Source organism: Pseudoliparis swirei, chromosome 11, assembly GCF_029220125.1.
Source record: "Pseudoliparis swirei isolate HS2019 ecotype Mariana Trench chromosome 11, NWPU_hadal_v1, whole genome shotgun sequence".
Taxonomy (NCBI): Eukaryota; Metazoa; Chordata; class Actinopteri; order Perciformes; family Liparidae; genus Pseudoliparis; species Pseudoliparis swirei.
Window position 1 is genome coordinate 2,638,570 of NC_079398.1, and position 27,826 is coordinate 2,666,395.

Sequence of the window (27,826 nt, forward strand, 5' to 3'; positions counted from 1 at the left end):
TAGCGGCCTGGCCCCTCACTGCAGCGTCAACTGTCGGAACTGCATTTGCGGTTTAATACCAACGACGTCATCTAAACCCCTGACTATGTGAGCGATGTAGCATCAACTGACGCTACGATATCGTTTCATAGAGACACTAATCCACGAAGTGTCTTTATTTAATACACATGTGTTCGTTATATCATCGTATTTGACACAATCTAGAAAGATTGGCACACAACGTCACCGAATTGTCAAATTAAATTGTGTATGCATTGTAGTTTACCACCAGAGGGCGAGTAGAGCATATTTGATTATAGAATGTTTGTTTTGACCAGAGGCAAAGACACAAATGTGAATGAAACAATTATAATACGTCTCCTATTTGACAAATAAACTAATTTAAATATAAGAGAGCGTGCGAGTGCTTAACTACACCCACACAATTCGGAGCATTTTAATGTCTCAATAAAGTCGCAAAAGGTTTCGATTACAAGTGGAACAGTTTCCGAGTGACGCCTCCTCCTTTACGGCAAATGGAATATGGCGGAGGGTGAGAAATCCCTAGATGGGCTGGAGCTCAGCAAGGTAGGATTTTCATATCGCTAAAATGTCTCCCCGTGGTTGTTGAGACTCGGGGCCAAAACAATGTCTCAAAATGCGTCCGTTCCTTTGAACAAATAGTCTGACCGAGCGGTTAAAGGCCATCTCCGCTCCAGGCTAGCATGCGCGGCTAGCTCCGGTGCTAGCTACCCAGACGTTTAAAATGTCCCTGCAGAGGCTGCACTAGTTACTGGTCATCAACAGCCAGTGTGTGCTGCTGGCCTTGTTGTCAGTGGTTGTTCGAGTTCTCGCAGTCGGGGAAGGAGGCTCTGGACGTGTTGGTTCGGAGTGTGTTCTTTTCCAACCGGTGGTATTTTGATTGTCGCTTTGTCCAATGCGCTGCAACATGAGTTTTAACATTTTGGACACCATGTTTTCCGATCTCAAGCTCTTCAACAGTCATACTCTATTGTCCAATACGGCGTTGCAGCGTGACGGTGAAACTGGAATTGAGTTTATTTACATTATGATACTTGTCTGGTTTGAGCACAACAAACGAAACACAGCAATGGCCTTCATGTTTTGGAGAAGATGGGGCCTAACACACCTCGCAGAATCAGTCGTGTTGTCTCTGTCTGCTGCTTATGTGTAAATATGTCCTTATGTCATTCACACTTCCTAATTTAGCCCTACAAATAATCAATTATTAAAGATCACCTTACAGCCATTGGTTGGATATGTCATTAATGGTGTCTACCATGTGCTCTATTATTTATATATATATATACATGTGTATATATGTATATGTGTGTGTATGAATGACAATTTCAACAATAAATCTTCAGTAGTTCGGCAGACATCAGGAGGAAGGAGGGGGACTAATTCCTTGATGATAACAAGTCTGGAGATAACAAGTTATTGCGAAATCGATTGGTCATTTTATTTCTTTCCTAATCTTTTTCACCTTGATGCCGGGCGTTTTGTGGCGTTTGTTTCTTCACTACAGATTTCGAAAGACTTAGTGGGATCATCGGCTTGTCATCGAATAACACACCTCTGCCTTTTTCATCACAAAATGTTTCATTATCACAGTTGTGCTCAATTGCTCTGAAACAAAAATATTTAAAGTTTTATTTGATTTATTACAGGTGACACTTTCCTCAAGTTAATATTTATCTCCGATCACTATGAGAAGAGTGGCTAAAAATGTGCTTATGAGTTATTGGAGAGGTAGTCACTGCAGAGCAGTCATGCCCTGGCTTCTCGCTTATCTTGCAGGAATGGCTGGAGGCTGCAGACAGCAGGGCGGAGATGTTCCGCTACCTGAAGGAGCAGGTGCCACAGATCTTCTGCCTGAAGAAGGAGTCCAGCCCTCAGGAGGAAGAGGAGCTCATGCAGAGCCGACTCTTCTTCCCTCTGGAGTGCTTCCTGTTTGGAGAGGATCCTCAGGAGGGTTTGGAGAAGCTCAAGCAGGGCGGCACCTCCTCCCAGCTCTGTGGACGCGTGTTCAAAGAGGGAGAGACGGTCTACTCCTGCAGGTCTGAATCCAGACCGTCCTGATCCTTGATAATAAGTTGTAAAATAAATAATAATAATCGCAGTTATGATGAATTCTATACATTTATTTGCTCTTCGTAGCATTTTAAGTCCTGTATTATTCCTGCCAATATCTCCATAAAATAATAATTGTTTTGGTTGTTGCTAGCATTTATGCATGAAGTGCAGGTATCAAAATGTATTTCCACAGTATTCTGCCCCAGTGGGATCGGGGTTATTGGATAACGTATAAAACCAGAGTTCAGACTTTTTTTTATAACTCGTATCATTTTATTGATTTTATTTTCAATTGTACAATTTATTGCAGGGATTGTGCAATAGATCCCACTTGTGTCCTGTGCATGGACTGCTTCCAGGATAGCGTGCACAAAGGCCATCGTTACAAGGTGGGTGTCAATATAATCAAAATGTTTTTTGGGGATTTTGATGGCTCGCAGACAGCTTCTTTTTTTTCCTTCAAGGAAGAACAAGTTACAAATACAGTAAACATAAGAAACATGCTACCATACAATAATAAAATACAAATAATGATAAAAAATAAAATAAATTATATAAAATGACAGCAGACAGCTTCGTCCTTCTTTTGATAAATGCGAATAATAGAAAATCAATTCTCATGAGATTTATCTCTGATATTTCTAAATGGGCCCTCGCATCCTTACGTTGCCTTGTCAACAACTAACTCCTATGAATCCCCGTCAACTGGATTGCAGCGTGACAGTTTATACTCTTTAAGCTTTCGGAAAAAAACGGATGCATTAAAGTCTTTTGGGGGATAATTTTTGACCTTCCGTGGTCAAACTCGTGTACTTTATTATAAAATGAATTCTCCCAGCAACAACTTAAACTCTGTTTTGTGTATCCATTACTCTCCCACAGTGATTAACCATGTGTACATTTTTTCCAGATGCACGCGTCATCAGGAGGGGGCTTCTGTGATTGTGGGGACGTGGAAGCCTGGAAGATTGGCCCCTGTTGCTCCAAACACGACCCTGGGGCAGCCACTGCCATGGTAACGGTGAGTTACATAATAGAGCGGAAAGAGGGAAGTGGGAGGGGCGTACTTGTTCCATTCTGTGTCAGTGAACCCCAGAATGCTTTTTTTTCCCATCTTAGTCCTGGATGCCGCTCTCTTGGCTGTGGTTTTGGATCCAGATACAAGAAAGAATAGCACTTTTTCTGACCTGCATCAACTGAGAAAATGTATAACTAGGTTCAGAGATTTGGACTTCTCCTACCAAACCGCGGCTGGACACAAGATGATTGATAATACTGCTCAGCAGTTGTTTGTCAGACCTTTTCTCTGATAAGATCCTGCATAGGGCCTTTGAGCAGATGTACAGCTTTACGGCTCTGTGCCTTTTTCCGTAAACAGCAGGTGTTCCCATTAACTGAGCCATTACTGGCACCCATCTGGCAGGCTGCTCTGTGTTTTCTACACCAGATCAGAACCTGTGCTTAATGAGCAGTAATGCAGCAGAAGACCTTGAACGCATCTCCACACTGAACACGAAAGCCAATCATGTTTCAGACTTATTTCTGGCTAGATTATGGTAGATTCCAGTCCTTGGTCTCACACAGCAGTGAGACCAAGAGACTTGTGTAAATAGACAGACGCGCTATATGTTTGGTTTATGTGTTAAATGTCAGACATTTGTATGAAATGCGGAGCTGTTATGTGGAATGTTTGCTCTCGGGGGATTTGATATAAACTTCACAGGGCCAGCTGCTTGTTAAGCTCTTATTCAGCTAAATATCTATTCCAGAGATAGTGCTGGTGACACAGGAAATGGGGAATTAGTAAAGGTTATGGTAACAAATTAGTCTTAAGTTTCCAAAAAGTTGAATATTTGTTTGTTTTTTTGTCTTAATCTAGGAACATTTTCACTTGTATCTGGTAAATTGGAGACAGTGTTTCCAGTCTGTTACTTTTGGTGCGAGAGACCTGAGAGTTATCGTTGGACCCTCAAAAATATGAGTCCTGTGTGATTGTCCCGTTTGGTGCAGGATGAGTGTGGGCTGGAGCCGGAGATATATGGCCGCGCTGAGAAGCTGTTTCGGATACTGCTGCACTACGTCACGGACTTCTTGGTTTGGGAGGAGAGCCTTGAGCTATCGGCGGAGCTCCAGCCCCGGTATGGACCGTCTAATCGCACGCAGATACATAACTCCATGTCTAAAACACACAATTAAACTTTGACATTCATCCATCCATGCAGGACCAAAGACAATGCATACTACTGTGTACTGTACAATGATGAGCACCACTCGTACGACCATGTGATCTACACCCTGCAGCGTTCTGTCAACTGTGATCAGGCTGAAGCTCAGACACACACGGCACTTATCGACAAAGAGGTATTTGTTTGGGTTTATTTGCTCATAATGATTCTTTAACAATCCTGTTATTTTAATTGAGTTCCATAATTGCAGTCATCATCGCAGAATATGCCATTTGGTAACTTTTCTGGACTGTTGCACAGGGTCGGCGGGCAGTGAAGAGAGGGACCCTTCGTTCCTGTCAACAAGCAAGAGATCTCATCAGGGTAAACGCCAGTGTGATGTCAGAGATTAAGAATAATGTTTAGTCTTCAAACAAAAATTGTTAAGTGAGCTCTAATTCTAATCATTGCAGTCCAACTCCGAACACATTTCCCTGCAGCCGCTACGTGTGGAGATCCTTCACGCAGCAGTAATGGCTCATCAGACCTTTGTTCTGCGCCTCGGCCCCTGGTTCCAAAAGATCATCAGTTACTCAGGTGCTGCACTCATTGTCGCCACACTTGCACCACACAAACTTGGCTTCATTTATTGATTTGCATGTCATGTGACTGGGAACCTGTGTGTGTGTCTTGTGCAGTGGGCTTCAGACAGGCCTTCTGTAAGGTGGCCCTAGAGACCAATCCAGACGCAGAGCAGCCGTGCCTCATCAGCAGACTCATGCTGAACGATGGCAGGATGTACAAAGGCAAGTCCATCTGAGCGTGGTTTTCAGTAAAGTTTGATTTTGACTTGAGTCCAAATGACGCTAACTTGAAGGTGTTTTTCTTATTTCCTCAAGGAGCTCGCAAGATAGTCCATGAACTGATTTTCTGCAGCATGCTCATGGAGACGGAGTTCAAGAAGCTTTTTGCAATTGAGTTCACAAAGGTAAAAAAAAATGAGGGAATGTTTCACATTTGTTGCTATTATTTCACCTGCTTATATCTAATACATGCTCCATCTTTGTGTTTCCAGTACTATAAGCAGCTGCAAAAGGACTTCATAATTGATGACCATGAGAGGAGCATATCCATCACTGCTCTGTCTGTTCAGATATTCACTGTACCCACATTGGTACGGGGCGGTTTATTGTTGGAGACAAGTATATTTGTGCCTTAACATCTAGCTCTGCCCTCACATTCCTGTTCTTCTTCTAGGCCAGACAACTCATCGAAGAAGGCAATGTCATTAAAATGATAGTCGGAACTGTCATGGAATTGCTTCGTGAACATCTGGATAACAACAATCGCTTCTTCTTCCTTGGCTACAACTCCGACAAGTTCTCACGCATCCAGATCATCTTCCACGACTTAAGGTCATTAACCTTACAAGAACTTTAATTTACTATTTGTTCCTAAGTTATGAGTTCTTTATCTAAGACGTAACTTCTGTCTCTCAGGTATATTCTGATCAGTAAGCCCTCAGTCTGGACTGAAGAGCTGCGGAGAGAGTTCTTCGAGGGATTCAAAGACTTTCTTGGGCTTCTCAAATGCATGCAGGTAATAACTACCTCGACTCTGATTCATTCTTCAATCGTGGCCGTTGCATCATCTTATGGTAACTTGACAAACCAGATATTTAATTAATCCTTATCTTCTTTCTTCTTTGACTTAAGGGTATGGAGGAAGTGAAGCACCAGTTTGGTCAACACATTGCGGTCGAGCCCGAATGGGAGGCTGCCTTTTCTCTTCAGATCCAGCTTCGCCACATCCTTTCTATGTTTCAAGACTGGTGTTCCTCTGATGTAAGTTTGCATGCAATTTGTCCATCAAACAATGGAGTTCTGACTATAACCCCCCCTTCCTGGCCGTTCCCTGAGAATAGGCAGAAGCTGTGGTCAATTGTTGCTTGTTTGCCCCTTCAGGTCGAGATCTTGCTGCTTGCATTTGAAGAGTGCCACAAAGTCCTGATGCAGTGCAATAACCAGGCCTTCCACCGAGAGGCCATTAACTACTCCATGATAAAGCACATCCTCCACATTTGTCCGTACAAAGTGTCTCAAGAGCCAGTCAGCATACATCTGCCCATCTCCAGGCTACTGGCTGGTAGGAGAACTAATATTTGAGGCGCTTAGTGATTTTATTGGTATTTTTCTGGAACTGTGTGAACTTACTCCTCTACATTGTGCTCCATAGGTTTGTATGTACTTCTGTGCAGAACCGGGGCAGTTGAACGTCTGCAGGATCCTGTAAGTGGCATGAACATTGTTATAAATGATGCCTACGCTTAAAGTATTCAGTGTGGGCTGTGTGTTAGTTTAGCTGTGTTTGTTGAATGAGCAGTCGTAACCTCCACTGCAGGCATTACAGAGTTCTGTTTTTTGCTGTTTGGTGCAGGAGCGCTTTGACCACACCCTGCTGGCAGAGCATCCTCTGCGCTGTGTGGTGCTGGCTGCACAAGTCTCGGCTGAAATGTGGCGGAGAAACGGGCTTTCATTGGTCAGCCAGGTATACTGCATTCTTTGGATGTTCAAGGCTTTGTTTTTATTCTCTATGCTCTCTGTTTTGCTATCTGCTACTTTCTTAACATATGGCATGTTAATGAATTGTTTTTTCATATGATCAGGTCTACTACTACCAGGATGTAAAATGCAGGGACGAGATGTATGATAAGGACATTCTCATGCTCCAGGTTTGTGGCAAGCAGATATAGAGAAAGGCTTGAAATATTATATTTTTTTCTTCTCATGCTCTTACTATTCACCCTTTTTAATAAATAAAAAATATATACATTTTAAATACATATAATGTGGTGATATATGGCTGTCCATACGAATTGTTTACAGATAGCTGCTTCCAAAATGGACCCCAACCACTTCATCATGCTGGTCTTGTTGAGATTTGAGCTCTTTGATTATTTTAAAGGAGGTCTAAAGAAAGACCAGGTAAGCAACATCCCAATATTCATTCAGAAAAAAAGTATCATAGAAATGATCTACTTGGTGATGAAATGCAACACAATTTGCAGGATCTACTGATCCAGTGCAACCGCTTGACAGAAGAGATGCTGTACCTCCTTATCGTCATCATTGGTACAGTGTCACATTCTACTAATCAAACAATTGAGTTGTTGAATATGAACCGTATCATAGTGTCTGACTGGTTCTGTCTCCAGGTGAGCGCTATGTCCCCGGTATCAGTCATGTGACCAAAGAGGATGTGACTATGAGGGAGGTTATCCACCTGCTGTGCATTGAACCAATGGCTCATAGTAGCCTGGTCAAAGGTCTGCCGGAGAACGTAAGCTACACACACTGCAGAGTTAACTTCTTAGTTTCTATATGGAAATAATGATTTGAAAACAAGTTTAACGTGTTTTCTTTTTCTTTTTAGGAGAGCCATGAAACAGGCCTGGAGACTGTTATTTCCAAAGTTGCCACCTTCAAGTATGTAAATACTGTGACAGCTTTTGAGTTTTATCTTAATGATCTTTTCAGGGAGGATTTAATCTGTCTATTCTACTTCTGTTTTTAGGAAACCAGGAGTTTCAGGGCATGGATTGTATGGCGTAAAAAAAGAGCGTCTGGTAGACTTCAACCCTTTCTTCTACCACTATTCAAGATCCCAGCATAGCAAGGTAATGCAATGTCTCAACACCAGTTTTCCATTACTGTAGACACATTTGTGTTGAATATTCCTCCTTTCATTCTTATCTTTTCCACTTCGCAGGCAGAAGAGTCTCAGAAGAAGAGGAGGACTCAGGAGGGTCATGATAAAGGTGATCAATGGAACAATCTGCATCTGAATCAAGTGCTAATGGCATCGACTCACATTCCCATGTTTGGTTCTCAGCTCTCTGTCCTCCGGTGCCTCCAGCCTTCTGCCCAGCTTTCTCCAGCATCGTGCGTCTGCTCAGCTGTGACATTCTCATTCACATCCTGAGGCACTCCCTGCAGAGGGCTGCAGAGGACCGGCCGACTCATTGGACAGAAGCCATGATCCAGAGGGTATTTTTTAAATCTTTTGCAGTGTCTACCTTTTTAGACTTTTGCCTTTTCATTACTCTAACCACTTGCAGCAACAACATGCATGCATTTACCACACAGGCCCTGCACTTGATGGGTCAGGCATTGCTTGAAGAGAAAGCGCAGCTTGAGGAGAGCACTATGGAGGAAGTGGCCTTTGATTTCAGCCTCAAGGCCCGCAGTGAGTGAAACCTAATGGCTTTGTGTACAGCTCACTTACTATTTAGCATAATTCACAAAGCTATAAACTGGTTTGATTTAGTAACATAAATGTCTGTTTTGTTTTTCCAGGAATTGGTTCAGAACACGGCAAGTCAGTCTTCGCCTTGTTGTCCAAGATCAAGACTGTTCCTTCCCTCGATGCTCAAAAAGACATGGTTAAATGGGTTCTACAGGTAGACTATATATTTATAACATGTTTATCACATCACAGTTTATATAATGTGTGATTGATATTAGTTTTAGTTAAGTTTATATTGCACAATTTGAAGAATTCACAAACCAAAAAGATATCACAGTGCAGGAAGAGGCAGAAAGCCCACTGGGCTTTTTATTTTAAACCTCTACCTATATAATATAACTATTTTACAATATTGTAGAGAATATAAAAGTAATATACATAATATATGACTGTAATATTGATTATAATGTATTTTAACAATATATGATACATTATATCTGCAATAACAATACATCATCAACTACAACAAAAGAAAGAAAAGGGGATTGTGTGATTTCGGCGTGCGATGCATTTATTTTCCAGTTAACGACACCGTCTTGTATCAATGTTTTTCTGCTAGATGTTTGAGATTGTCAAGTGCCTTAGAGAGAAGTCCAGTCCAACAGCCTCCATGAGTGTGGATACAACCAAGCCAGAAGAGGTAAAAGCTCAATGAATGCTAACTAGAAAGTATTTACCTCTGCAATCGACTCTACTTAATCTGTTCTACTTGTAGAAAGTATTTACCTATGCAATCGACTCTACTTAATCTGTTCTACTTGTAGGTTAAGTTTCATACTGCCACAGTTAATGTGAGAGCTGATTTTTACAAAGAGGTTTCTGTGCAGTGTTAATGATACGATTTGGGACTTGAAATGACACATTCAAGAGAGCCTCATGTCCCAAAAATAAAAATGTTGTCTTCAATTCAAGAAATGTAAAAAGAAAAATTACAATTCAAACCAAAAGGCACCTTGTGCTCACCAGTGCTCTGTCTTTACGTGGCACAACCTCCGTAAGTTACAGCATCCCACTGACGACGCATCCTTCATTTGGTTTCTTTAAAGCATGTGCCAAACACAATATAGCTGTCCGTCATGAAATAACCAAAACAGAATTGCATTGTGTATCTTCTCAGTATTGAGAAGTGTTCCTGACTGGTTGTTGTTGTTCCAGAGTGTTCAAGACAAAGAGAAAGCTGAGCGCAAAAGGAAGGCAGAGGCAGCCAAAGTCCACCGGCAGAAGATTATGGCCCAGATGTCTGCAATGCAGAAAAACTTCATTGAGTCAAACAAGATGCTGTACGACAACATGCCGGAGAGTGTGTCACAGGTTGGAGAGCCTGTTGTCACTACTGAGAGGTGACCTAAAATAAACTCTCCAGGAGAGTGTTTAGCTGGCTTGCGATCAAGATCAAATCCTAAATCATTTGCAACCTCCTAATTCTGGTCATGATTCTTCCAGCTGCGCCATGGATCACAGGGAGCTGTGTGTCGCCATCGGGCCCCATCGAGGGTCCTCTCCCGCCGAGAGGGAGTTGCTCACCTGCATTCTTTGCCAGGAAGAACAGGAAGTTGTGGCCCAGGCTCCAGCCATGGTACTGACTGCGTGTGTCCAGAGGTCCACAGTGCTGACACAGTGCAGAGGGAGGATACCGACCAATAGAGCAGATGGTCAGTCTCCATTCACTAATCCTTTGTCATTAACAACTAATTTGATGGGGGGGAAAATCTGACTCCTATGTGCGTTGTATTCATCCTCTTAAAGGGACAGGGACGTCATATCCTCTCTTCATGCCTCCTGAACTGGCAGTTGGAACCCACACTGGCAGTTGTGGACATGTCATGCACGCCACATGTTGGCAAAAGTGAGTTATCACAAGAACACGTTTGCTAATTATTGTCAGTTCTCCCCCGGTGTGGGTGGGTGTGTTCCACTTGCAGGTACAGTGAACATTAAGGTGGTGTTCACCTTTTTTTCAGATATTTTGAGGCTGTTCAGAATATGACCAGGAACCGGCTCCATGCGGAGCTGATCATCGACCTGGAGAATGGGGAGTACTTGTGTCCCCTGTGCAAGTCTCTGTGCAACACTGTTGTCCCCCTCATCCCATTTGAAAGGTTAATGTTTAACTAGTAAGTCCAGTTCACCGTCTTCAGGCCACTCCGCAATGGATCATTGGTTGTACACATGTATATATAGAAGTTATTTTACTATTCTCTCCTGTATACAGTGAAAATGCAGAGATAATTGGACAGCATTTGACCCTGCCTCGCTGGATCCAGATAATCTCCGCCAGGATTAAAGGACTCAAGTCAGTCGCTCAGGATAATGGTAAGAAGACCTACTCAACATGCAATGATTCAGATCTTTGCTTGGATGAACAGCAGTGCCACAGGTGGCATTGTGGTTGTGTGTTGGAGGTTTTTAGTTCCGTAGAACTGAAACGATGGAAAACGGGCCAAATATAGATGTGGAGCATCGTCGAACCTGGCCGACTCTCATGTGCATGCTTTTTGAAATGTCAGTATGCCTTTTAATGTGAACTGAACATTGCAGTTGCTTCGTAATAAAACACTATACTTAGCTTTATTTGATGACGGGCTTTTACAGTAAAGCAGCTGCAGAGAGATTTATTTAGCGTCTTCGAAAACAGAAAATAGTTGCATGAAGAGATTAGGATATGATGACTGATAGTGGCTTACCTCATTTGAGATATCAGCTCTTTTGTTTCAATAGTTACAATTAGCATTAAATGCCATTATGCCTAATTGTTGACATTTGTGACATAAGATAATTTATGATTTTCTCTCTTGTGCAGATTGCAACACGGAGAGCACGAGTGTTGATGGGGACGCAGGGCTGTGTGGAGAGGGCCAGCCAGACTTCAGATCCATCCTGAGCTATGGAGTCCAAGAACCGTGAGTGAACCGTCGGCTCGTCCTTCACTGCTTCTCAAGTCTCTGTTTCCCATAATGCATCATTTTGAATTCTCTGCGGCTATTTGTTTTCAGGAGGAAGTTCTCCGAGAGCATAGTGGAGATGCTGGTTGTTTGTGCCACCACAGTTCACAGGGTGGGACTGCAGACGGCACCCAATGAGCAGTGCCCACGGGTGCCCCTGATGGCTTGGAACACATGCGCCTTCACTATTCAGGCCATCGGTACAGTTGGTGTTAGAAGGCTTATTGGGTCAATATACCCCTTTTAATGCTTTTTGTGATTCTCACAATATGTTTGCATGTCCTCACAGAAAACATACTGCAGGACGGGGGCAAGTCACTCTTCGGGTCCTTACAAAACAGACAGGTGGGATGCCACATGAGACGTTAACAGCTGTCACATAATGCATGTCATGTATAATAGTTTGGGTTCAAGCTGCTCAGACATCTCATTTTCAAATGTTTCTCTGTTTTTAGCTTGCAGGCCTGAAGGCAATTGTTCAGTTTTCAGCAGCTCAGAGAATTAAGAGCTCCCAGGCAGTCATTCAGAGGCACTTTAACGACTTGCTGGGGGGTATGTGGTCATTTAAGAGTCCGTACTTTTATTGATTGGATATAGTTGTCCAGCATTTGCCTTGTGGTCTTAACTGAAATGTCTTTCACTAGTGTTGCTGCCGGTCATAGGCAGAAAGAACACCCCTTCTCTTCTGGAGGTTGACTTCTTCCATCTTCTGGTAGGTTTCCCCGAAAGAGAACATCTCTGTTGCGTGATGAACTCTTGTTGTTAAATATAACTATTGATGATTATAACCTTCGCATTGAAAATGCGGAAGGTTATGTTTTGATCGCCGTTTATTTATTTATTTGTATGCGTGTTACTCGCGTAACTCAAAAAGTTTGAAACCGAATCGCATGAAATTTGGTGGGATGATTGGTTATTTATCGGGGACCATTTGATTAGATTTTAGGATCAATCGGGTCAAAGGTCACGGTCATGAAAAGGTCTAAATCTTTTTACCATAGCACGGTCAATTTGTATCCAATTGGCATGCAACTAATGCCAACATTTTCATAATTCAATGCCCAATCTTGTGATATGCGAAGGTATGCGCTCTACCGAGTGCCCATTCTGACATATGCATTCATGCTTTTAAAAACAAAACTCCTTAAATGTTTTCTTTCGATTCTTTGCCAATGTGAAGCTTTTACTTTCATTAATACACAAGCTATTTATTTCTTCTAAATGGTGCACGTGTTCGTGTGTATGTTGTCAGGTGGGGTTGGTGTTGTCTATACCTGCTCTATATCAGGAGGAGACTGTCGACTTGCAGCCGTCTGCTGTCAGCTCTGCCTACAACCACCTGCACATCCTTCATCTGGTCACCATGGCTCACATGCTGCAGGTCCTCCTTTCCTCTACAGGTACATACCACCACACCGTACAGCCTGGTTCGCTTCCTGAAGAACCACAGCGAGCTGTACATGATCAGGGATGATTACATCATGGTGTCATTTCTATGTAGATTTTCCCGCAGTAGCGGGAGAGGAGACGGAGGAGTCGAGAGCAGCAGCAGAGCTATACACTGCCGTGTCACAACACACCGAAAGGTACGCATGGTCCTACTATTCAAGAGGTGATGAGAAAAATTGTTTTTTTTGGATGGCATTTTTACATGGTTAAAATATAACCAAGTATATCAGCGGATTAGGTTAATTGCTTGTAGTATTTTATTTATTTCAGTCATTCTTTATTAGAATAATGGGAATTGGGAAAAGGCGGACGAGGTTCACTCTCCCTACTGAGTGACAAACGAAAACATTTCTCTTACTACAAATGTCGGCAGCATGTACAGCAATAACCAAATGGCAAATGGATTGTGTGAAATCTGCATGTCTACCGAGCCATATTGATTCATAGATTAATTTAGTCTGTTCCTCTTCCCTGACATAACAAATTGTTCTTTTGAAAAACTAAAACCAAATAATGGCCAGATGTACTCTTGTGATTATTGTTCATTTGGACTGTTAAATGGCAGCTCCATGAATAAAATGTAAAACAATACATGTATAAACCATTACAAAGGCGTTCCTTCTCAGATTGAAAGCCACATATTCTCTATGCAAGAAACGCATCAACTTTTACCTCCAAAATCCACCATCTGTGTTCTCCATGAACTCGTCTACGATGTTTTCCCTGAGTGCTGAGAGCAGAGTGGGACAGTTATGTTTTTATTAGCCGGCTTCATAATCAAACTCGACAGGAATCGACCTCCCCTGCATGTAATGGAAACAAATGCCCCCTCGGTGGAGGTAACCATTGCTTCTGGTTGTCGAGGCCTTGTCCTTGCTGCATGCTCAGAGATGTACACGGCAATGTGAACGGCAGCTGGTTTGACAGATTGATCTGTTCTTCCTCGTCAGGCTGAGTCCAGATGTGTCCGGCGTCTCAGTAGCAGACAGAGTGAAGAGAGGCATTGAACCATTCCTGTGCTGCGCTGCTCTCTTTTTTAATTGCCTTTCAGGAGTGCAACCTCCAGAGGAGCTCTTTAGCACTACTGGTAGGTGAAGTATCTTATCATTATAACTACTTGTGGCGATTTAATGAATTCAAGCTTAACGTTGTTGTTCTCTTGCAGTTTCCGCTCAAGGACAGATGGAGGCGCTATGCAGCTACTTGGCACTCCCCTCCAATGTGTTCCAGCTCTTCCAGGAGCACAGAGAGGCTGTTACTCCACTGCTGAAGAGGTATGTGATGAAAACATTGAGGCAAGGGCAAAATATTTGATTTAATTTTGACCGTTTTACGGCTTTTTCTATCTTAGGTGGTGTGGGAGTCCAGCCGTAACCAAAGCCCTGAAAGGCAAAACGCCGACCGTCAGGTAGACGTTGGCCTTTGTATTACTTCAGTCACACTTTTATTTTGTAATAAACCAGCTCCTAAGTATTGATCAACATACTCTTTCTAAAGATACCCCAGGAGAAGGAATCGATTGATTGATCTGCCTGAGGATTACAGCGCTCTCCTCAATCAAGCGAGCCATTTTCAGTAAGTAGGAAATGAGTCCTTCGGCCTTTCAGTGGACACTCTGTTGGAGATGTGCTCACCGCTCGGCTCTTCCTCAGGTGTCCCAACTCTACAGATGATGACCGGAAGCATCCGACCTTGTGCCTGTTTTGCGGGGCCATGTTGTGCTCTCAGAGCTCCTGCTGCCTCAGCCAGCTGGACGGAGAAGATGTGGGAGCTTGTACGGCCCACGCTGCCAACTGTGGTGCTGGAGTGGGCATGTTCCTCAGGTGGGTGAATTCTAGGCCTTGGAGCATTTGGACTCTGAATTGTGTTTTGTCTTGGTTAAAATGAGCTGCATAAATTAAGTTTGTTTTCTTCAAAAACATTTCATTTATGTTGACAGGATAAGAGAGTGTGAAATTGTACTGATGGCCAGTAGGACTCGAGGAAGCACATACCCTGCTCCTTACCTGGACGACTATGGGGAGACTGATCCCCACCTTGGGTAAGAATCGTAGCTTCTCTTCCAAGTGCTCAGATAAACAAAAACGTCTGCCTAGAATTTCAAATGTAGATATTGCATTGCGGTCAAGTAAGTCATAGCCACCACCTACAGACAGTGAGTGTTCAATTTATTTGTATAGCCCATTTTCACAAATTAGAAATTAGTCTCGGAGTGCTTTACAATCTGTACACATAGACATCCTTGTCCCAGAACCTCACATCGGATCAGGAAAAACTCCCAAACAACCCTTCACAAGGGAAAAAAGTGAAGAACCCTTCCCTGGTTGCAAGTAAAGTTATTATAGTTCAGACACTCATTGTGTCCCAAACATGCATATGGGACATGTTGCTAGGCCTGGTGCCTTTCTTGAGGGACACCATGTGTCCTTGTTGGAAATTGGTCGGTAGATTCTATTTCCCGATTTGGAGTGAAATTATATTACGTTACATTTTAATAACCCTGTCCTACTTTACAAAAGTCTTAGAGTTTACGATCATTCAACAAAGCTGTCACTGGAGATAAAAATGACTAATTATTTGAATCATTACTGCTTCCGTAGGCAGTTTATAGCCATGGCAATGAGGGAGTTAATTTTCTAATATCGTATGCATCGTTTGTTTCGTGGACGAACCTCGAATAAATCCATCTTTCTGTCTTTTTTTAATTTTTAGAAGGGGCAATCCATTGCACATTTGCCCAGAGCGCTACAGGAAGCTGAACCAGCTGTGGCAGCAGCATTGCATCCTGGAAGAAATTGCCCGCAGTCTGGAGGTGGTCAACGTTATGTTTGCCTTTGAGTGGCAGATGTTGTGATGATTGCTCCAGCTGTGGTGGACGGGAAGTAAAGAGCACAGCCACAGAGCACCATCTGCTCCAGTGCTCCTTAGACACACACACACACACACACACATGCGCACACACACGACCCTCCTACTATCAAAGGAGGCCTTCGCAGCCAATCCCTCCCTGATGAAACCCCTGCTGGGGTCACGAGAGGTGGGACACTCAAAAGAGGAAGTTTAGTGGAGGGTTATGAATAATAAGTAAACCCAAGTCGCCTTGTTTTAATTTGATTGTCTGCTGTGAGGAGAGTTTCTGCTAAAGTAATGTTATTCACAAAGAGGCTCATTCAAATAAAGCCAAACATCAGATACACAACATGTTTTAGTTATCACTTTATATTGTTTATTTCTTCCAGTAATGCTGTGAACTTTCTGCATTCTCTTTTGGATTTATAAATTATGATTGGTCATAAGTTATTATGCTGTTTGAGGGGTACATTCATTTTCAAATTGCACATAATTGGAGATGTCACACATTTTGGCTTTTGCCCTTATTTAGACGGTCCACATAATGGAGCCACATACTTTCACCTTTACTCACATATAGTGGTGTATGCAATGGATACAACATTTATAGAAGATGCATTAATTTCGAAGTTGTATTAAAACAAACGTATTAGTTGGAGACGAGTATAAAGTAACCTGCTTTTTGATTTCCTGATATAAATACTTTTTAGGATAAGCAAACATCTTGATTCTATAATGATCAGCCACTTTTATAAAAATCCTAACTGACCTTAAGAAAGTTAGTGAATTATACAAAACATTGCATACTATATGTTTATAATTCATACAATTTAATTAGACAGATTTCACCATTTGGTGGTAATCTACTTTAAACCAATTAAAAAATTTAAAAAAGTTCAGTATTCTATTTAAAAGGGAAATATATAAATGGTATTATGTGAGAACTTTTTTTTTTTGGGGGGGTTGTCTCGTTTTCAGGAATGTGTGACTATAACATGTCCTCCTCTTTGTGGTGTTTGCCAGTCCTACATTACTTCCAGGCTACAGAAATAAAGACATGAGCCTATATACAGATGAACTGCTCCTGTGCCCTGAATCCATCCCAGTAGTCGTGTCTCTAATGGAATGATTCGGTCTGATGACCTCGCTGCTCACCCATAGAATACAGCAATGATCCATTTGCCACCATCAATATGTCATCATCCATCAAGTGAGGGTAAGGTATAGATGGTAGGATTATCTTATTTCACAAGTTTGATGCTGAATTTTAACTCATTAATGTGTCTTAATTAATTGAAACTTAATTAACTCACATTTTCGTTCAGCAACCTCCACGTTTATACATCTCCTCAAATGCCTTAAGGTGTGATTTGACTTCTCAGCTGCCTTGTGCTCTATAATTTCTAAAAAGAAAAGTAGGAAAAAGTTCCTTTGACCCAAAGACAACGTCCAGCCTCCAGCCATAATGATCATCATTGAACCAACGTGAGACTTAGTAGCCTAGTTTGCAATTTACTGAAAAAACCTCAAACTAAAAGCCAACCATCTCCGCCAGGTTTAAGGAGGTCGTCCTGGTGACCGTAGCTGGGGTGTGTTCATAAGACCATGGTGGCAATGCTGAGGCACAGGAGTCATTGTCGTGATGGTTTAAACGTGCAATCAATGAGTTATGCGTAATCAATTAGATTTCTGACTGGTTATGTTTAAACGTTTTAACTAATCTAAAAGCATTAACATACTGGACATGAATATATTTATTTTATCACGTTGATACTTTGATTCCTGAAGTCCAGTAACATGCGCAGAAAGCATCCATTGAAACAACTAATGTAAAACTCAAGCTTAATACGGTAAAACGGATTAAACTTGAGGCCATAGCTCACTGCAACTAGATTTATGGATTTCAATTCAAATATCCTTAATTCTTGCTACAGTAAGTGTAATAGTTTAAACTCTTTCCTGCCTTTGCTATCACACTGAGAACCATGCAAAGCAATGTGGGCGTACACTTCTGACGTACATTACTTATTTGTATTCATCAAACAAAAATACAGTTCAAGTTCATTTTCTCCAGTTTTGTAACTGACTGGTGGTGTATGACACAGTTGTGGGCAAAGCCATGACACACAGGCAACGATAGATCACGAGTAAACAACAGATTACAGTACGGATGTTCAAAACACAATGTGCATTTGTGGTGGGTGTTTGGATATTTTTGCATCATCAAAAATGGAACATGTGTTTGGAAAGTTTGATTCAATAATGGTTGTAAAAAGTCAAGGCATTGTCTGCATTTGGGAAAAGATCTACCCCATCATACTAGAACATGTATTATAATGTATGTATTACAATATAACTCAGTTTCCACACACACACCTTTTTATATAGGTATTTCTTATTTGTAATTCCTGATTCCTATGGATAAAAAAACAAGTAACAAACAACTCTTTTCAAGTATCTGGGAAAAGGCCCTTACTCATGAGGCTTCGAGGGTGTTGTTGAGTGAGGCCCGAGAGGTCAACTGGCTTCAGGTATCTCCTTCAGTGGCACATTGTCCGGCCCATAGTGCGCTTTAGAGGTGGAGGGGACGTTAATGTTGGGGTCTCCATTGTTGGCCGTGTCTATTTGGTTGCTCTTGCCGAGGCACTTGATGATGTTCAGGTTGGCGCGGGCTGTTTCCATGAAGCTGTTTTCCAGCAGCCAGCCGTCAGACTCTGAGTCGAGGTCGCCCTGCCTCAGCACGTTTTCCAGAGAGGTCTGGAGGTACCGAACCCCTGTCAACACGGACAGCTAAAAGAAGACACAGAAACGTTTTGGTGACCACACACACACACACACACACACAGATGACTTGTTGTGTCTTATGTGTACTTCTGTTCTTTACCCTGATACGTAAGATCGAGCGACGACTTCAAGTAATAAGTAAACGTTCACAATATTGTATGTCACAAAAAGTGTCATTAATATCATAGTGTATGTAGAATGTCAATAAAAGTCCTACAACTTAATTCACATGTATTAGTGTGTTTCTTAAAGTATGAAATAAAAAACGTTACAAATATGGTATCGTCGTAAAAAGTAATGCCATGCAAAACAAGTCATGGTGTAGTATGTTATAAGGAAAAAGTCAAGTAATACTTTAGTGTGTTGCAGTAAAACCAAAGAACACCACGCAATCCGGCGCGTGCATTACCCACAATGCAACGCGCAGTTTTTATTTTGCAGCATTTGGAGACGCGCGTGCTTTATACATCAACCAACCAGCGGGCTCGGAGGGCTCGCTTCTTTCTCACGCGACACAACAACGCCTACTTCCGGCTTCCAACTTCCAACTCTGGAGCCACCGCGTCGTGACGTCACCGTGATTGCGCCGCCGGTGCTGACCTCAAACAGCCAGGTGAGGAGGACGGTGAGGCCGATGGAGCGCGTGATGCGGGTGTAGTGCTCCAGCAGCGCCTGCCGGCAGCCTCTCGTCCACAGGTTGAGCGCCTCGGTCTGGTGCTCGTAGTTGAAGTGCGCCGAGTTGTTGGTCACGTGCTGCTGGATGCAGGGCCGCGGGGAGTTGAGGTTGCAGCAGCTGAAGGGGACGCCGCTCATCAGGTACTTCCCCTCCACGTTGCTCCGGAGTCGGCTGGAAAAAGAGACGCTCAGGGTCGGTGTTCATGCATCGACATATGATATGATATGATATTCCTGTATTCGTCCCACAGTGGGGACATTTAAAAAATCACAGCGGTGCAGATCAGAGCATCAATGAAAATAAATATTGCACATTGTTGGGGTCTGTGCTCTAATTATTTTTTGGGATGGGATTTATTTTAGTCAAAAAGAGGTTATTTGACTTTTTGGAAGAGCAGTGAAGTATTCTATACCTTTTTTACTAATTTATTTATGCAAGTAATAGTCACACACTGATGTTTTTTTTAGTGTGTACAGTGGGTCACGATGTGTTTCAGGGCTTCATTTGTCTGAATCCTAATATTGGGACACGCATGGATCTCTAAACATTAGTTAACTGTATCTCCACCGATAGTTTCTCCTCCTTGTTGCATCAAAACAGAACATTTAAAATAAAGTCGTTTTCCTAATACAGAGATTGCTAGAATATTCCTGATTTTGTTCTGTCCGGCATACATTTGGACATTTTTAATTCCGGTTTTATTGTGACACCCATTATTCAATTTATATGTTATGTTTTAAACTATACTATGTATTTTATTACCTTCGCATTGAAAATGCGGAAGGTTATGTTTTGATCGCCTATTTATTTATTTGTCTCCGTGTTACTCGCGTAACACAAAAAGTATTAAACCGAATCTCATGAAATTTGGTGGGATGATTGGTTATTATCCGGGGACCATTTGCTTAGATTTTGGGATCGATCGGGTCAAAGGTCAAGGTCATGAAAAGGTCAAAATCTTCTTTTTACCATAGCATGGTCAATTTGTATCCAATTGGCATGCAACTAATGCCAACATGTTCATAATTCAATGCCCAATCTTGTGATATGCGAAGGTATGCGCTCTACCAAGTGCCCGTTCTAGTTATTTATGTTTTGCCTTTTTTAGTTATCAAGGATGAAAAGAGTCATACTGTCACATGTGTTAAGATATTAAGGGGAGGGGCTTCTTCATGTGTGACTATACTCTTAAATCAGTGTCCTCATTCCTTAGTGTACACTTACTCCACCACCTCCTTCTGGGACATATCCAGGTAGCGGTTGCTGATCCACTGTATCTGAAACCAGTCTTGATACCCATCGTTCCCGCAGCAGTGGAACTCCATCTGCAGCATGTCCACCGTTCTCTTCAGGAAGCATCGTCCCGGTATGTCCGTGTCCTTATAGAACTTGATGGCCTCCGTCAGCCCCAGGTTCAGAGACTCCTCTAGCGCCCCACGCATGCTGTAACACATCAGAGCGCCGACCAGCACGCAGAAGGTGAAGAAGAAGGTGCATATTATGTACGGCAGCATGATCAGCTTCCAGCGCAGGAACTTATTGGTGTCCACGCAGTCGTAGCAGATCTTTCCACCCAGGGAGTTTATGGCACAGGCGATGAGGCCGACGGCAATCAGCATGTTGGGCACGGACTGGATGTGCCGCTCGGCCATCAGCTCTTCTCGCTTGTTGATCTCCACCTTGAGGAAGAGCCCCAGGCTGAACAGGAGGATCCCGGTCAACACCGAGATCCAGTTCAGGATCCACAGCACCTGAGCCAGCTTGTCTCTCTTGTTCTTGGTGAACGTCAGTCTCAAGACCGCCATCGTGTGTATCTCCCCGGCGATTTCTTTTAAGTCGAAGGGGGATTAATGGTGGGACGCGGGTAGAGCAGCAGGGGAGAGGAACTGTGGGGGACCAAGGGGAGGGAGATTGGTGGTTGTGCACTTCTCTGAAGGTCCTGTCATAAGCAGCTTAGCCCGGTAGTCGTGATGGATATGGTGTGGACGCTGCATTATGGTTACGCTGTAGATGCAGCAGATCTGTGAGAGTGTAACACATATATATCCTCACACACGAGCACCATTTCTTTGAATGAAAAACATTGACGTTCGATCATTTGTGACGCGAACTGGAAGCAATGTGAGACACACGAGACATGTTCTACAAGATGTCATTTGGTTTAATAAAACATATTTTTCTTTTTAAGTCCAGTTGTCCTGGCATGTGTCTCCGGACAAAGCTCCTCGGGAAACATTTGAATACATAGCTGGCGTAATGAAACGGACAATACGAAGTCCACTGTTCCTACCTTATCCAGGTCAGAGGTCCCCCTGCACATGCGTCATTATTCTCCTCTCATTTTCAGTTTGTTTTCCTTCAGACATCCTCACATGTGTTCCTGAGCGAGGAGAGTAGTTGTTGTGACACAGATGGTAGGAAGGCAGCCCCGACAGCATCAGAGACGAGGCGCACAGTCCTGAACCTCATCCTAATCCCCTTAATCATTTATCAACCCTCTGGGTCCGAGAGGGATTTGGACCCACCTTCTGCCACCTCCGCAAATCTGATTGTCCCAGTACTGTGACAGTAATGGTTGATGGCCATTGTGTGAGTGTGTGTGAGGGGGGGTCATAGTATAGGAAAAAGAGTAGACATCCTTCTGGACATTCTAAAAAGTGATATTTTATAGTTAATCAACACAAATACAAATTAATTTATGTCCACGGAAAGAAGTCTAAATTAATTATTTTTAACTAACAATACGTCAACATGTGCTGCCCTCACACACACACACACACACACACACACACACACACACACACACACACACACACGCGAGCTGGAGAAATACGTAAAGGTCATGAAGGGTTTATACGCACTGACGCGACTATGGAAGGAAACACTGCCGCTGTACTCCGCTCCTGATGCAGAAAATAATTATTTTCATTAAGTAATCTGCCAATAATTTTCTTAATGAATTGTTTTGTCTTTTTAAAATGTCATAAAATTGACCGTTATATATGGTTTAATCCCAGTAGAAGTTAATGTCTTCAGATGTTTAATTCATTGGATCATTGCAGCGCTATAGGTGTGCTGTGTTTGTTTGTCCACAATGAGTGATGTCATAGTGATGTCATAGTGATGTCACAGCAGGAGTAAACGCGGCCTTGCTATTCGACTGGCTGGCGTGTGGCCAGCAGGGAGCGAGCCGAGTAGCTTTCCTCCCTCCGTCCTGCCAGAAGTTCATTTCCACCTCTATCCATCGTCCTGGCTGATCTTAACTTTTCTGTTTCCAATTTTAATTCCAACACACACTCCCTCACTGACCACCAAATCGGCCAATGAAAAGTGAACTGAGAGTGAGATTAGTGGATTAACATGTACCAAAGTAGTTTGTGTAAGAGGAGGATGGAGCGTAGCCACCGGGCCAGTCGGCTAACCCACAAGAACAGACAGACTGACCGCTGTGCTGACCACAAGGGAAGTGAGCTACCGGACAACCAAACCACGTATGTATTGAGAATCAAAACGATCGTTACAACTTTCAAAATAATGACAATTCAATCTGTTGTTGTGCAATAGATCTTCCTTCCTTTCCTTCCATCCTGCTTCAGACACACCCTCATTTCGCTTTCTCTCCTCCCACAACTATTGCATGTGTTACACTTGTTGCCATGGTTACAGGGCATGTGTGTGTGTTACTGGAGCTGCTGATTAGCTCATTTGTAGCAGCTGGGATGTCCTCCCTCCCTTCATTCCTACCATTCTTTTCTTCCTTTCCTATCTTCCTTCCGTTCCCTTCCTTCCTTCCTTCAGACACACCCACCTTTCTCTTTTTCTCCTCCCACAATGCATTGCATGTGTTTCACGTGTTGCCGTGGAAACAGGGCATGTGTTTGTGTTCCTGGAGCTGCTGATTAGCTCATTTGTAGCAGCTGTGTGTTCATCAGGGAGACAGAGAGGCTATTTTACAGATCTTGTGCTCTTCTTCACATGTGGATGAAATCCAGATGTTCTGGAGGAGCCTCAACGAGGGAGCGACCCACCTGGTTATATATATATATATTTATATATATATATATATGTATATATGTTCACACATTGTGTCTTCTCCCAGGTCTCAGCCGTTGCCAGGGCCTTTGGATGTTTCTGGACCGTGGCTCTTTCGACGGGGTGTACATGCTGCTGCAGAGACTGAGGAACTTGCTCACTCTGGCCCGGTGGGCCGGACGGCAGCCTGGTTCAGCCCGCCTCTGGCACGGTACACACGATGCATATACAGCTGGACCAGCATGATGGTTTGGCTGGTATTTGACATGACAGTTGTTTTCATAAACGCTTGACATCAAACTGCCAGAGGTCCATTGTGTCTTTTGGGGTTTCTTTCTGGGGCGGCTGGTTCAGTGGTGGAGCATCACGGGACTTCTGCCCAAGGACCCTGGTACAGATAGAATGACCCTGGGTACATTATATTGATGTGATGAGCTGCTGTGACGCATCACTTGGTTTCCTGTTCTCTGCTGTCAGAGGCTCACGAGGTGAAGCGCTTCTCTCAGATGTGGAAGGAAATGGATCACAGCCATCGGAAAGCTCGTCTCGAGACACCTGGGTAACCCGGAGGATTTTGACTTAATGGAGGAATTCCGAGCCATTGGGTTTATTTTCCTCCCGCCAAAGTTTCTCTCTTTATTTTGTCTCTGTTTTTCCATTTTCTTCCATTTGACTAGATTGAAGGAGGGAGAAATGGGAAGCTGTCGGTCTCTGGTCCAGGGTATGGGGACTCAGCTGGACAGACAACATGGGTGCGTTTGGACTTCTGAAGACGGCCCAGACCGGCGCTACCCTCCTCCTAACCTGCAGGCCCTGCTTCAGCTTGAGTTGGTGCCTAATATTAACAACATATCAGTTCAAGCACTTGTATCCGTCAAAGTACAATATTCGCAAATTCTGTGGAGCACACTGTGCATCCCTTTTTCTTCTATTGTCCGGTTATTAGTTCTCTGCCTGTCTGGATCTCAGCTCATGTACTTTGTCCTGGACATGGTGGACTTCCTGCAGTGCCAAGACGACCTCCTCCAATCTTTCTGCCACGCTTTCACTATTTCTTCCCGCTTTTCCCAACAAATCCGGGCCTTCTGGATGCTCGATCACGGACACATCAAGGTAAACAACCAAGAAGCAAACTCTGTCTTCTACACCGAGTGAGTGACAGCTGCTGTCTTTGGTGAAGTCGTTGAGATGAGCCCGCGCGACAGCAGCCAGTTAACCATCCTGTTGATGACATTAGTTTCCTTGTTCCAGCAGCCATAATGGTCTGCAAGTGACACTAATGGCCCACTGGAGTAGCGCGTAAGATTAATGTAATAATGCTCCACCGCCACTCAGTGATTAATTTACAGGGTCCTCCTCTTTTGGAAAAAGAGATGTTTTCATGAAGGATTTAACAGTTGCCATTTTATTTATTGATTATAACAATTAGTAGAAGTGTAACAGATGTTTTTTTTTTTAGGAAACATTTAAAATGGCAGTAAAAAATAAACTTTTAATGCTGCTGTTTGTCATGTCACATCCTACCCAGGGCTCCATGGAGTCATTGCTGAGCCCCAGGGCTGCTGCTCCCTGTCTCTCCTGGCAGCATCGCTGCATCATCACTGTTTGCTGACAAGGAAGCAGCCTCAGTTTGCCTTAAGGTATCTCCGCCGGACCAGACTCTCATCAGAGAGCCTTGAGGATGCTACGCTCTGTACAGATGCTCTACTTCAAAACAGGTCCGCTAATGGCTGTCTTGTCATGTGTTAAATCATCACTCATTGTCTAATGGTGTGTCGTTGACCATGTCTCTGGTCTCCAGTTGTGTATCTGAAGCCTGGGCTCTGCTGAAGAGAAGCCATGCAAAAAATGACCACATGGTCGTGTCCTTCCTCCAGGCGTGTGATGGATGTGGTCTGTGTGCCGAGGCTTTACCGTGCCTCCCTGTAGGATACAATGGAAGTGAATGTCTTGCAATACAGCACAAACATAAGCACCAAAGGTGTTGAGCTGCAAAATGACTTTCTTTCCCCTAAAAATAAAGAGGTATCGGGGAGAAGCAGGTATTGAAAATGGGACGACAAGGTCACAGTTGCCACTGATGAAGAAAGGTCGGGTCGGTTCAATTAATGGGATGTTAAATGGTTTCAGAACAAATACAAGTGTGTTATATTTATTCTTTTTATAAGACCTGTCGGCAGGAAGTCCACCCTGCCAAACTGCATCAGGCTCACAGAGTCCACGCAGTGTCCCCAGAGGAACTGGTTCAACTCCTCAGAAAGGCGGCCATAGAAGTGAGGAAGCCACGTCCTGAGATAAGGTGCTGTGTTCCTAGATGTCATGTGGACAACAGATCGATTATTATCTTTTTTTCAAGTAAATGTGTTTCTGCAGTCTGTACAGAGCCGCCCAGAAACACATTACACACCACTCCATGTGGTACATGAAAGACATCAGCCTTCATCCACACATGCACTCCTACACAAGCAAAGCACCTGAATAATGTTCAAATATGTTCAGTCCCTCAGCAGATATTGTCTCTGTTCTTTATTCCAGTGAGGTGGTGTGGCCAGAGCGAGAACATTAAACAGCAGAGGGATGTTTCTATCAACCCAGGCTCCCCGTCATCTCACGCCCAGCCCCTCCCCGATGGACCGGGCAGAAGAAACAGAGCACACGCCACATGCAGATGAACCAGGCGAGGGAAAGCCTGGCCATAATAATGTACGCATTGCCAGTGTCCCAATGAGAAATGGGGACGACAGAATAGATACTCGATTTTTTGGTTGAAATAATGATCTTTGCCATTTACATCTGTTCTTGTTCGAGCAGCAACATGAGCCACCAGAGCTTCTTCTCCTCGGGATCGGAGCTCTGAGTCCTGCTTGCCTCTGTTGAGATGGGACCATCTGCATAGGATCTCCTCTCTCCTACACGGATGGAGAGAACTAATGTGGGGAAGAGGAGGAGGAGGAGGAGGAGGAGAAGGCGGAGGAGGAGGAGGGGAAGAAGAAGAAGAAGAGAGCAGAGCGCCTTCATCCGCCTTGCCAGATTGCCCTGAGCAGACATTGACACCAGGTGGCGCCACAGACACGATTTTAGTTTTCAACTTGAACAAAGACCTTGTGGGAGAGCTGGCGCTTTCAGCCGAGGGTACGCTGTGTGTTTAATGTGTAAACCATTCACTTTAATAGGCAGTCATGCGTAAAACCTCATCTATTCATAAACTCTTACATCACGCTGACTTGTGGGTTTCTGAATGTTCACATCACTGCATGAACTTTGACCTGCAGAGGAAATGCCCTGCTGTAAAGGAGAAGAAATCCTTCCTGGTCCCCCAGATGTGATGGACCCGAGGAGCTCGGCATCGTCACCCAGCCAAGAAGAACAACCCGACTGCACCCCCTCACATGTTTTCAGTGAAGGCCTCTCCGGTGCTTTGTCTGACACCGCGCAGGACCTTCATCCGAGCCCTCGGTCAGAGGGTCCAGTGGCCAGTAGCTCAAGGGTCTCAGCAGGGGCCGGTCAGCAGGACGCGTCCCTTCTCGCCCCCGTTGGCAGCTCTATCTTCCCCACACGGCTTCAGATCTCCAGCAGCTCTCTGACCTCTAGTCCAACCGGCAACATCACAAGCCCCTCGGCTCCTTCTGGCCCCGCCAACCAAAACGCCCCCAAAGCCCGATCGAAGACGGACGAACCCTGTGTTCAGAGCACTTTGCTCCATCATTGCAAAATGGCCACATGGTGTTGAAACGGGAGCCTGAACCCTGCAGAGCTCCCGCCGACCTGCGACCTGCTCCAGAGCCGCCCATTTTGTAGTATTCATCCTTCTGGTTAAGCTCTAGCAGCGTTGGAAACTATGATTTGTATTTTGGAACATTCAGCTGCAACAGTGTCCATATAAACGTCATACGTCATGAAATAAATAATTGTCATTGTCACAGCCTGCTATACAATTACTTTTTTTATGGCATCTTTTGGTCCATGCTTCACATAAACATTGTTTCCACATATTTATGGTATACGATACCACGTTATTATGACTTAATATACAAACTTGTCTGTGTTAAAGTTATTTTATTTTAACAACTAGGAAATACTATATTATGACATTTTAACGACATACTATTCTATGACTTTTTTATAACACTGGCATCATATTCTATGAGGCGATATTATATTGTCTGCCTTTTGAACAAATACTATCCTATGACTTGATGAATTTCCAACATACTATACTTGTTATGCTTCAACAATATTTATGGATATTTTATGACATCCAATGTTGTGAAATATTAAACTGACCTTTTATTGCATACTATAAAACTACAATTGGTATGGCACCCTATACTATGACCTTTTTAAGACATTTGTATGGCTCAATTTTGTGACTTTGGTGACATTCACTTTTGTTATACCGTCGTACCGACAACAGCTGTGGCCAGAGACATATGTGTGCGTTGTCCTACATCCAACACGCCTGGAGGGAAGGTCTTCAAATCTGACAAACGTGTCAAACTGGACTCGAGGATGAACCGATCAGATTTTGGTGGTTTCAGGTCAAAAGG

At 43.5% G+C, this 27,826-nt stretch overlaps 3 protein-coding genes across 5 annotated transcripts; 2 read left to right on the forward strand and 1 right to left on the reverse strand.

Annotated features, from left to right (window-relative positions):
- Positions 1-499: 499 nt before the first annotated feature.
- Positions 500-16,888, forward strand: ubr1 (ubiquitin protein ligase E3 component n-recognin 1). Of its 2 annotated transcripts, none has more exons than XM_056425617.1 (47): positions 500-567; positions 1,801-2,060; positions 2,387-2,465; positions 2,987-3,097; positions 4,087-4,214; positions 4,299-4,437; positions 4,563-4,625; positions 4,715-4,838; positions 4,940-5,047; positions 5,141-5,229; positions 5,317-5,415; positions 5,499-5,656; positions 5,741-5,840; positions 5,957-6,085; positions 6,206-6,386; positions 6,477-6,529; positions 6,678-6,788; positions 6,907-6,972; positions 7,127-7,225; positions 7,309-7,372; positions 7,456-7,580; positions 7,674-7,726; positions 7,815-7,917; positions 8,010-8,058; positions 8,133-8,287; positions 8,387-8,486; positions 8,597-8,700; positions 9,106-9,186; positions 9,702-9,886; positions 9,990-10,198; positions 10,293-10,392; positions 10,508-10,660; positions 10,759-10,859; positions 11,347-11,446; positions 11,540-11,688; positions 11,778-11,833; positions 11,944-12,040; positions 12,133-12,200; positions 12,741-12,888; positions 12,990-13,074; positions 13,888-14,024; positions 14,103-14,211; positions 14,289-14,345; positions 14,435-14,512; positions 14,590-14,760; positions 14,877-14,978; positions 15,650-16,888. In XM_056425617.1, exons 1-47 carry the CDS (start codon positions 523-525, stop codon positions 15,789-15,791), a joined length of 5,223 nt encoding a protein of 1,740 aa, XP_056281592.1. In that variant the 5' UTR covers positions 500-522; the 3' UTR covers positions 15,792-16,888. The 2 variants fall into 2 exon arrangements, with proteins under 2 accessions (XP_056281592.1, XP_056281593.1); XM_056425618.1 differs by having other exon boundaries at positions 4,742-4,838.
- Positions 16,889-17,526: 638 nt separating this feature from the next.
- LOC130201012 (photoreceptor outer segment membrane glycoprotein 2-like) lies at positions 17,527-23,838 on the reverse strand. Of its 2 annotated transcripts, none has more exons than XM_056425620.1 (4): positions 21,538-23,838; positions 20,472-21,133; positions 19,172-19,418; positions 17,527-18,577 (listed from the first exon to the last, which is right to left on the reverse strand). In XM_056425620.1, the coding sequence occupies exons 2-4, from the start codon at positions 21,050-21,052 to the stop codon at positions 18,305-18,307; spliced, it is 1,101 nt and encodes a 366-aa protein (XP_056281595.1). In that variant the 5' UTR covers positions 21,053-21,133; positions 21,538-23,838; the 3' UTR covers positions 17,527-18,304. The 2 variants fall into 2 exon arrangements, with proteins under 2 accessions (XP_056281595.1, XP_056281594.1); XM_056425619.1 differs by having other exon boundaries at positions 20,472-21,268.
- LOC130201013 (uncharacterized) lies at positions 23,438-27,201 on the forward strand. The gene is made up of 9 exons (XM_056425621.1): positions 23,438-23,490; positions 23,634-23,670; positions 23,757-23,838; positions 23,957-24,106; positions 24,226-24,392; positions 24,808-24,997; positions 25,081-25,982; positions 26,091-26,411; positions 26,552-27,201. Exons 3-7 carry the CDS (start codon positions 23,786-23,788, stop codon positions 25,265-25,267), a joined length of 747 nt encoding a protein of 248 aa, XP_056281596.1. The 5' UTR covers positions 23,438-23,490; positions 23,634-23,670; positions 23,757-23,785; the 3' UTR covers positions 25,268-25,982; positions 26,091-26,411; positions 26,552-27,201.
- Positions 27,202-27,826: the final 625 nt, after the last annotated feature.

What these genes read in the sequence shown, in the direction of transcription:
- LOC130201013 (XM_056425621.1), top strand. Translation starts at nt 23,786, where the DNA reads ATGTGGAAGGAAATGGATCACAGCCATCGGAAAGCTCGTCTCGAGACA. An exon ending in TCGATCACGGACACATCAAG is followed by an intron (nt 24,393 to 24,807) that starts GTAAACAACCAA and finishes CATCCTACCCAG; the next exon opens with GGCTCCATGGAGTCATTGCT. An exon ending in GATGCTCTACTTCAAAACAG is followed by an intron (nt 24,998 to 25,080) that starts GTCCGCTAATGG and finishes TCTGGTCTCCAG; the next exon opens with TTGTGTATCTGAAGCCTGGG.
- LOC130201012 (XM_056425620.1), bottom strand. Translation starts at nt 21,052, where the DNA reads ATGGCGGTCTTGAGACTGACGTTCACCAAGAACAAGAGAGACAAGCTG. An exon ending in TCCCAGAAGGAGGTGGTGGA is followed by an intron (nt 19,419 to 20,471) that starts GTAAGTGTACAC and finishes CTCTTTTTCCAG; the next exon opens with CCGACTCCGGAGCAACGTGG. An exon ending in TCCTCACCTGGCTGTTTGAG is followed by an intron (nt 18,578 to 19,171) that starts GTCAGCACCGGC and finishes GTCTTCTTTTAG; the next exon opens with CTGTCCGTGTTGACAGGGGT.
- ubr1 (XM_056425617.1), top strand. Translation starts at nt 523, where the DNA reads ATGGCGGAGGGTGAGAAATCCCTAGATGGGCTGGAGCTCAGCAAG. An exon ending in TTGCAATTGAGTTCACAAAG is followed by an intron (nt 5,230 to 5,316) that starts GTAAAAAAAAAT and finishes TTGTGTTTCCAG; the next exon opens with TACTATAAGCAGCTGCAAAA. An exon ending in CAAGATCCCAGCATAGCAAG is followed by an intron (nt 7,918 to 8,009) that starts GTAATGCAATGT and finishes TCCACTTCGCAG; the next exon opens with GCAGAAGAGTCTCAGAAGAA.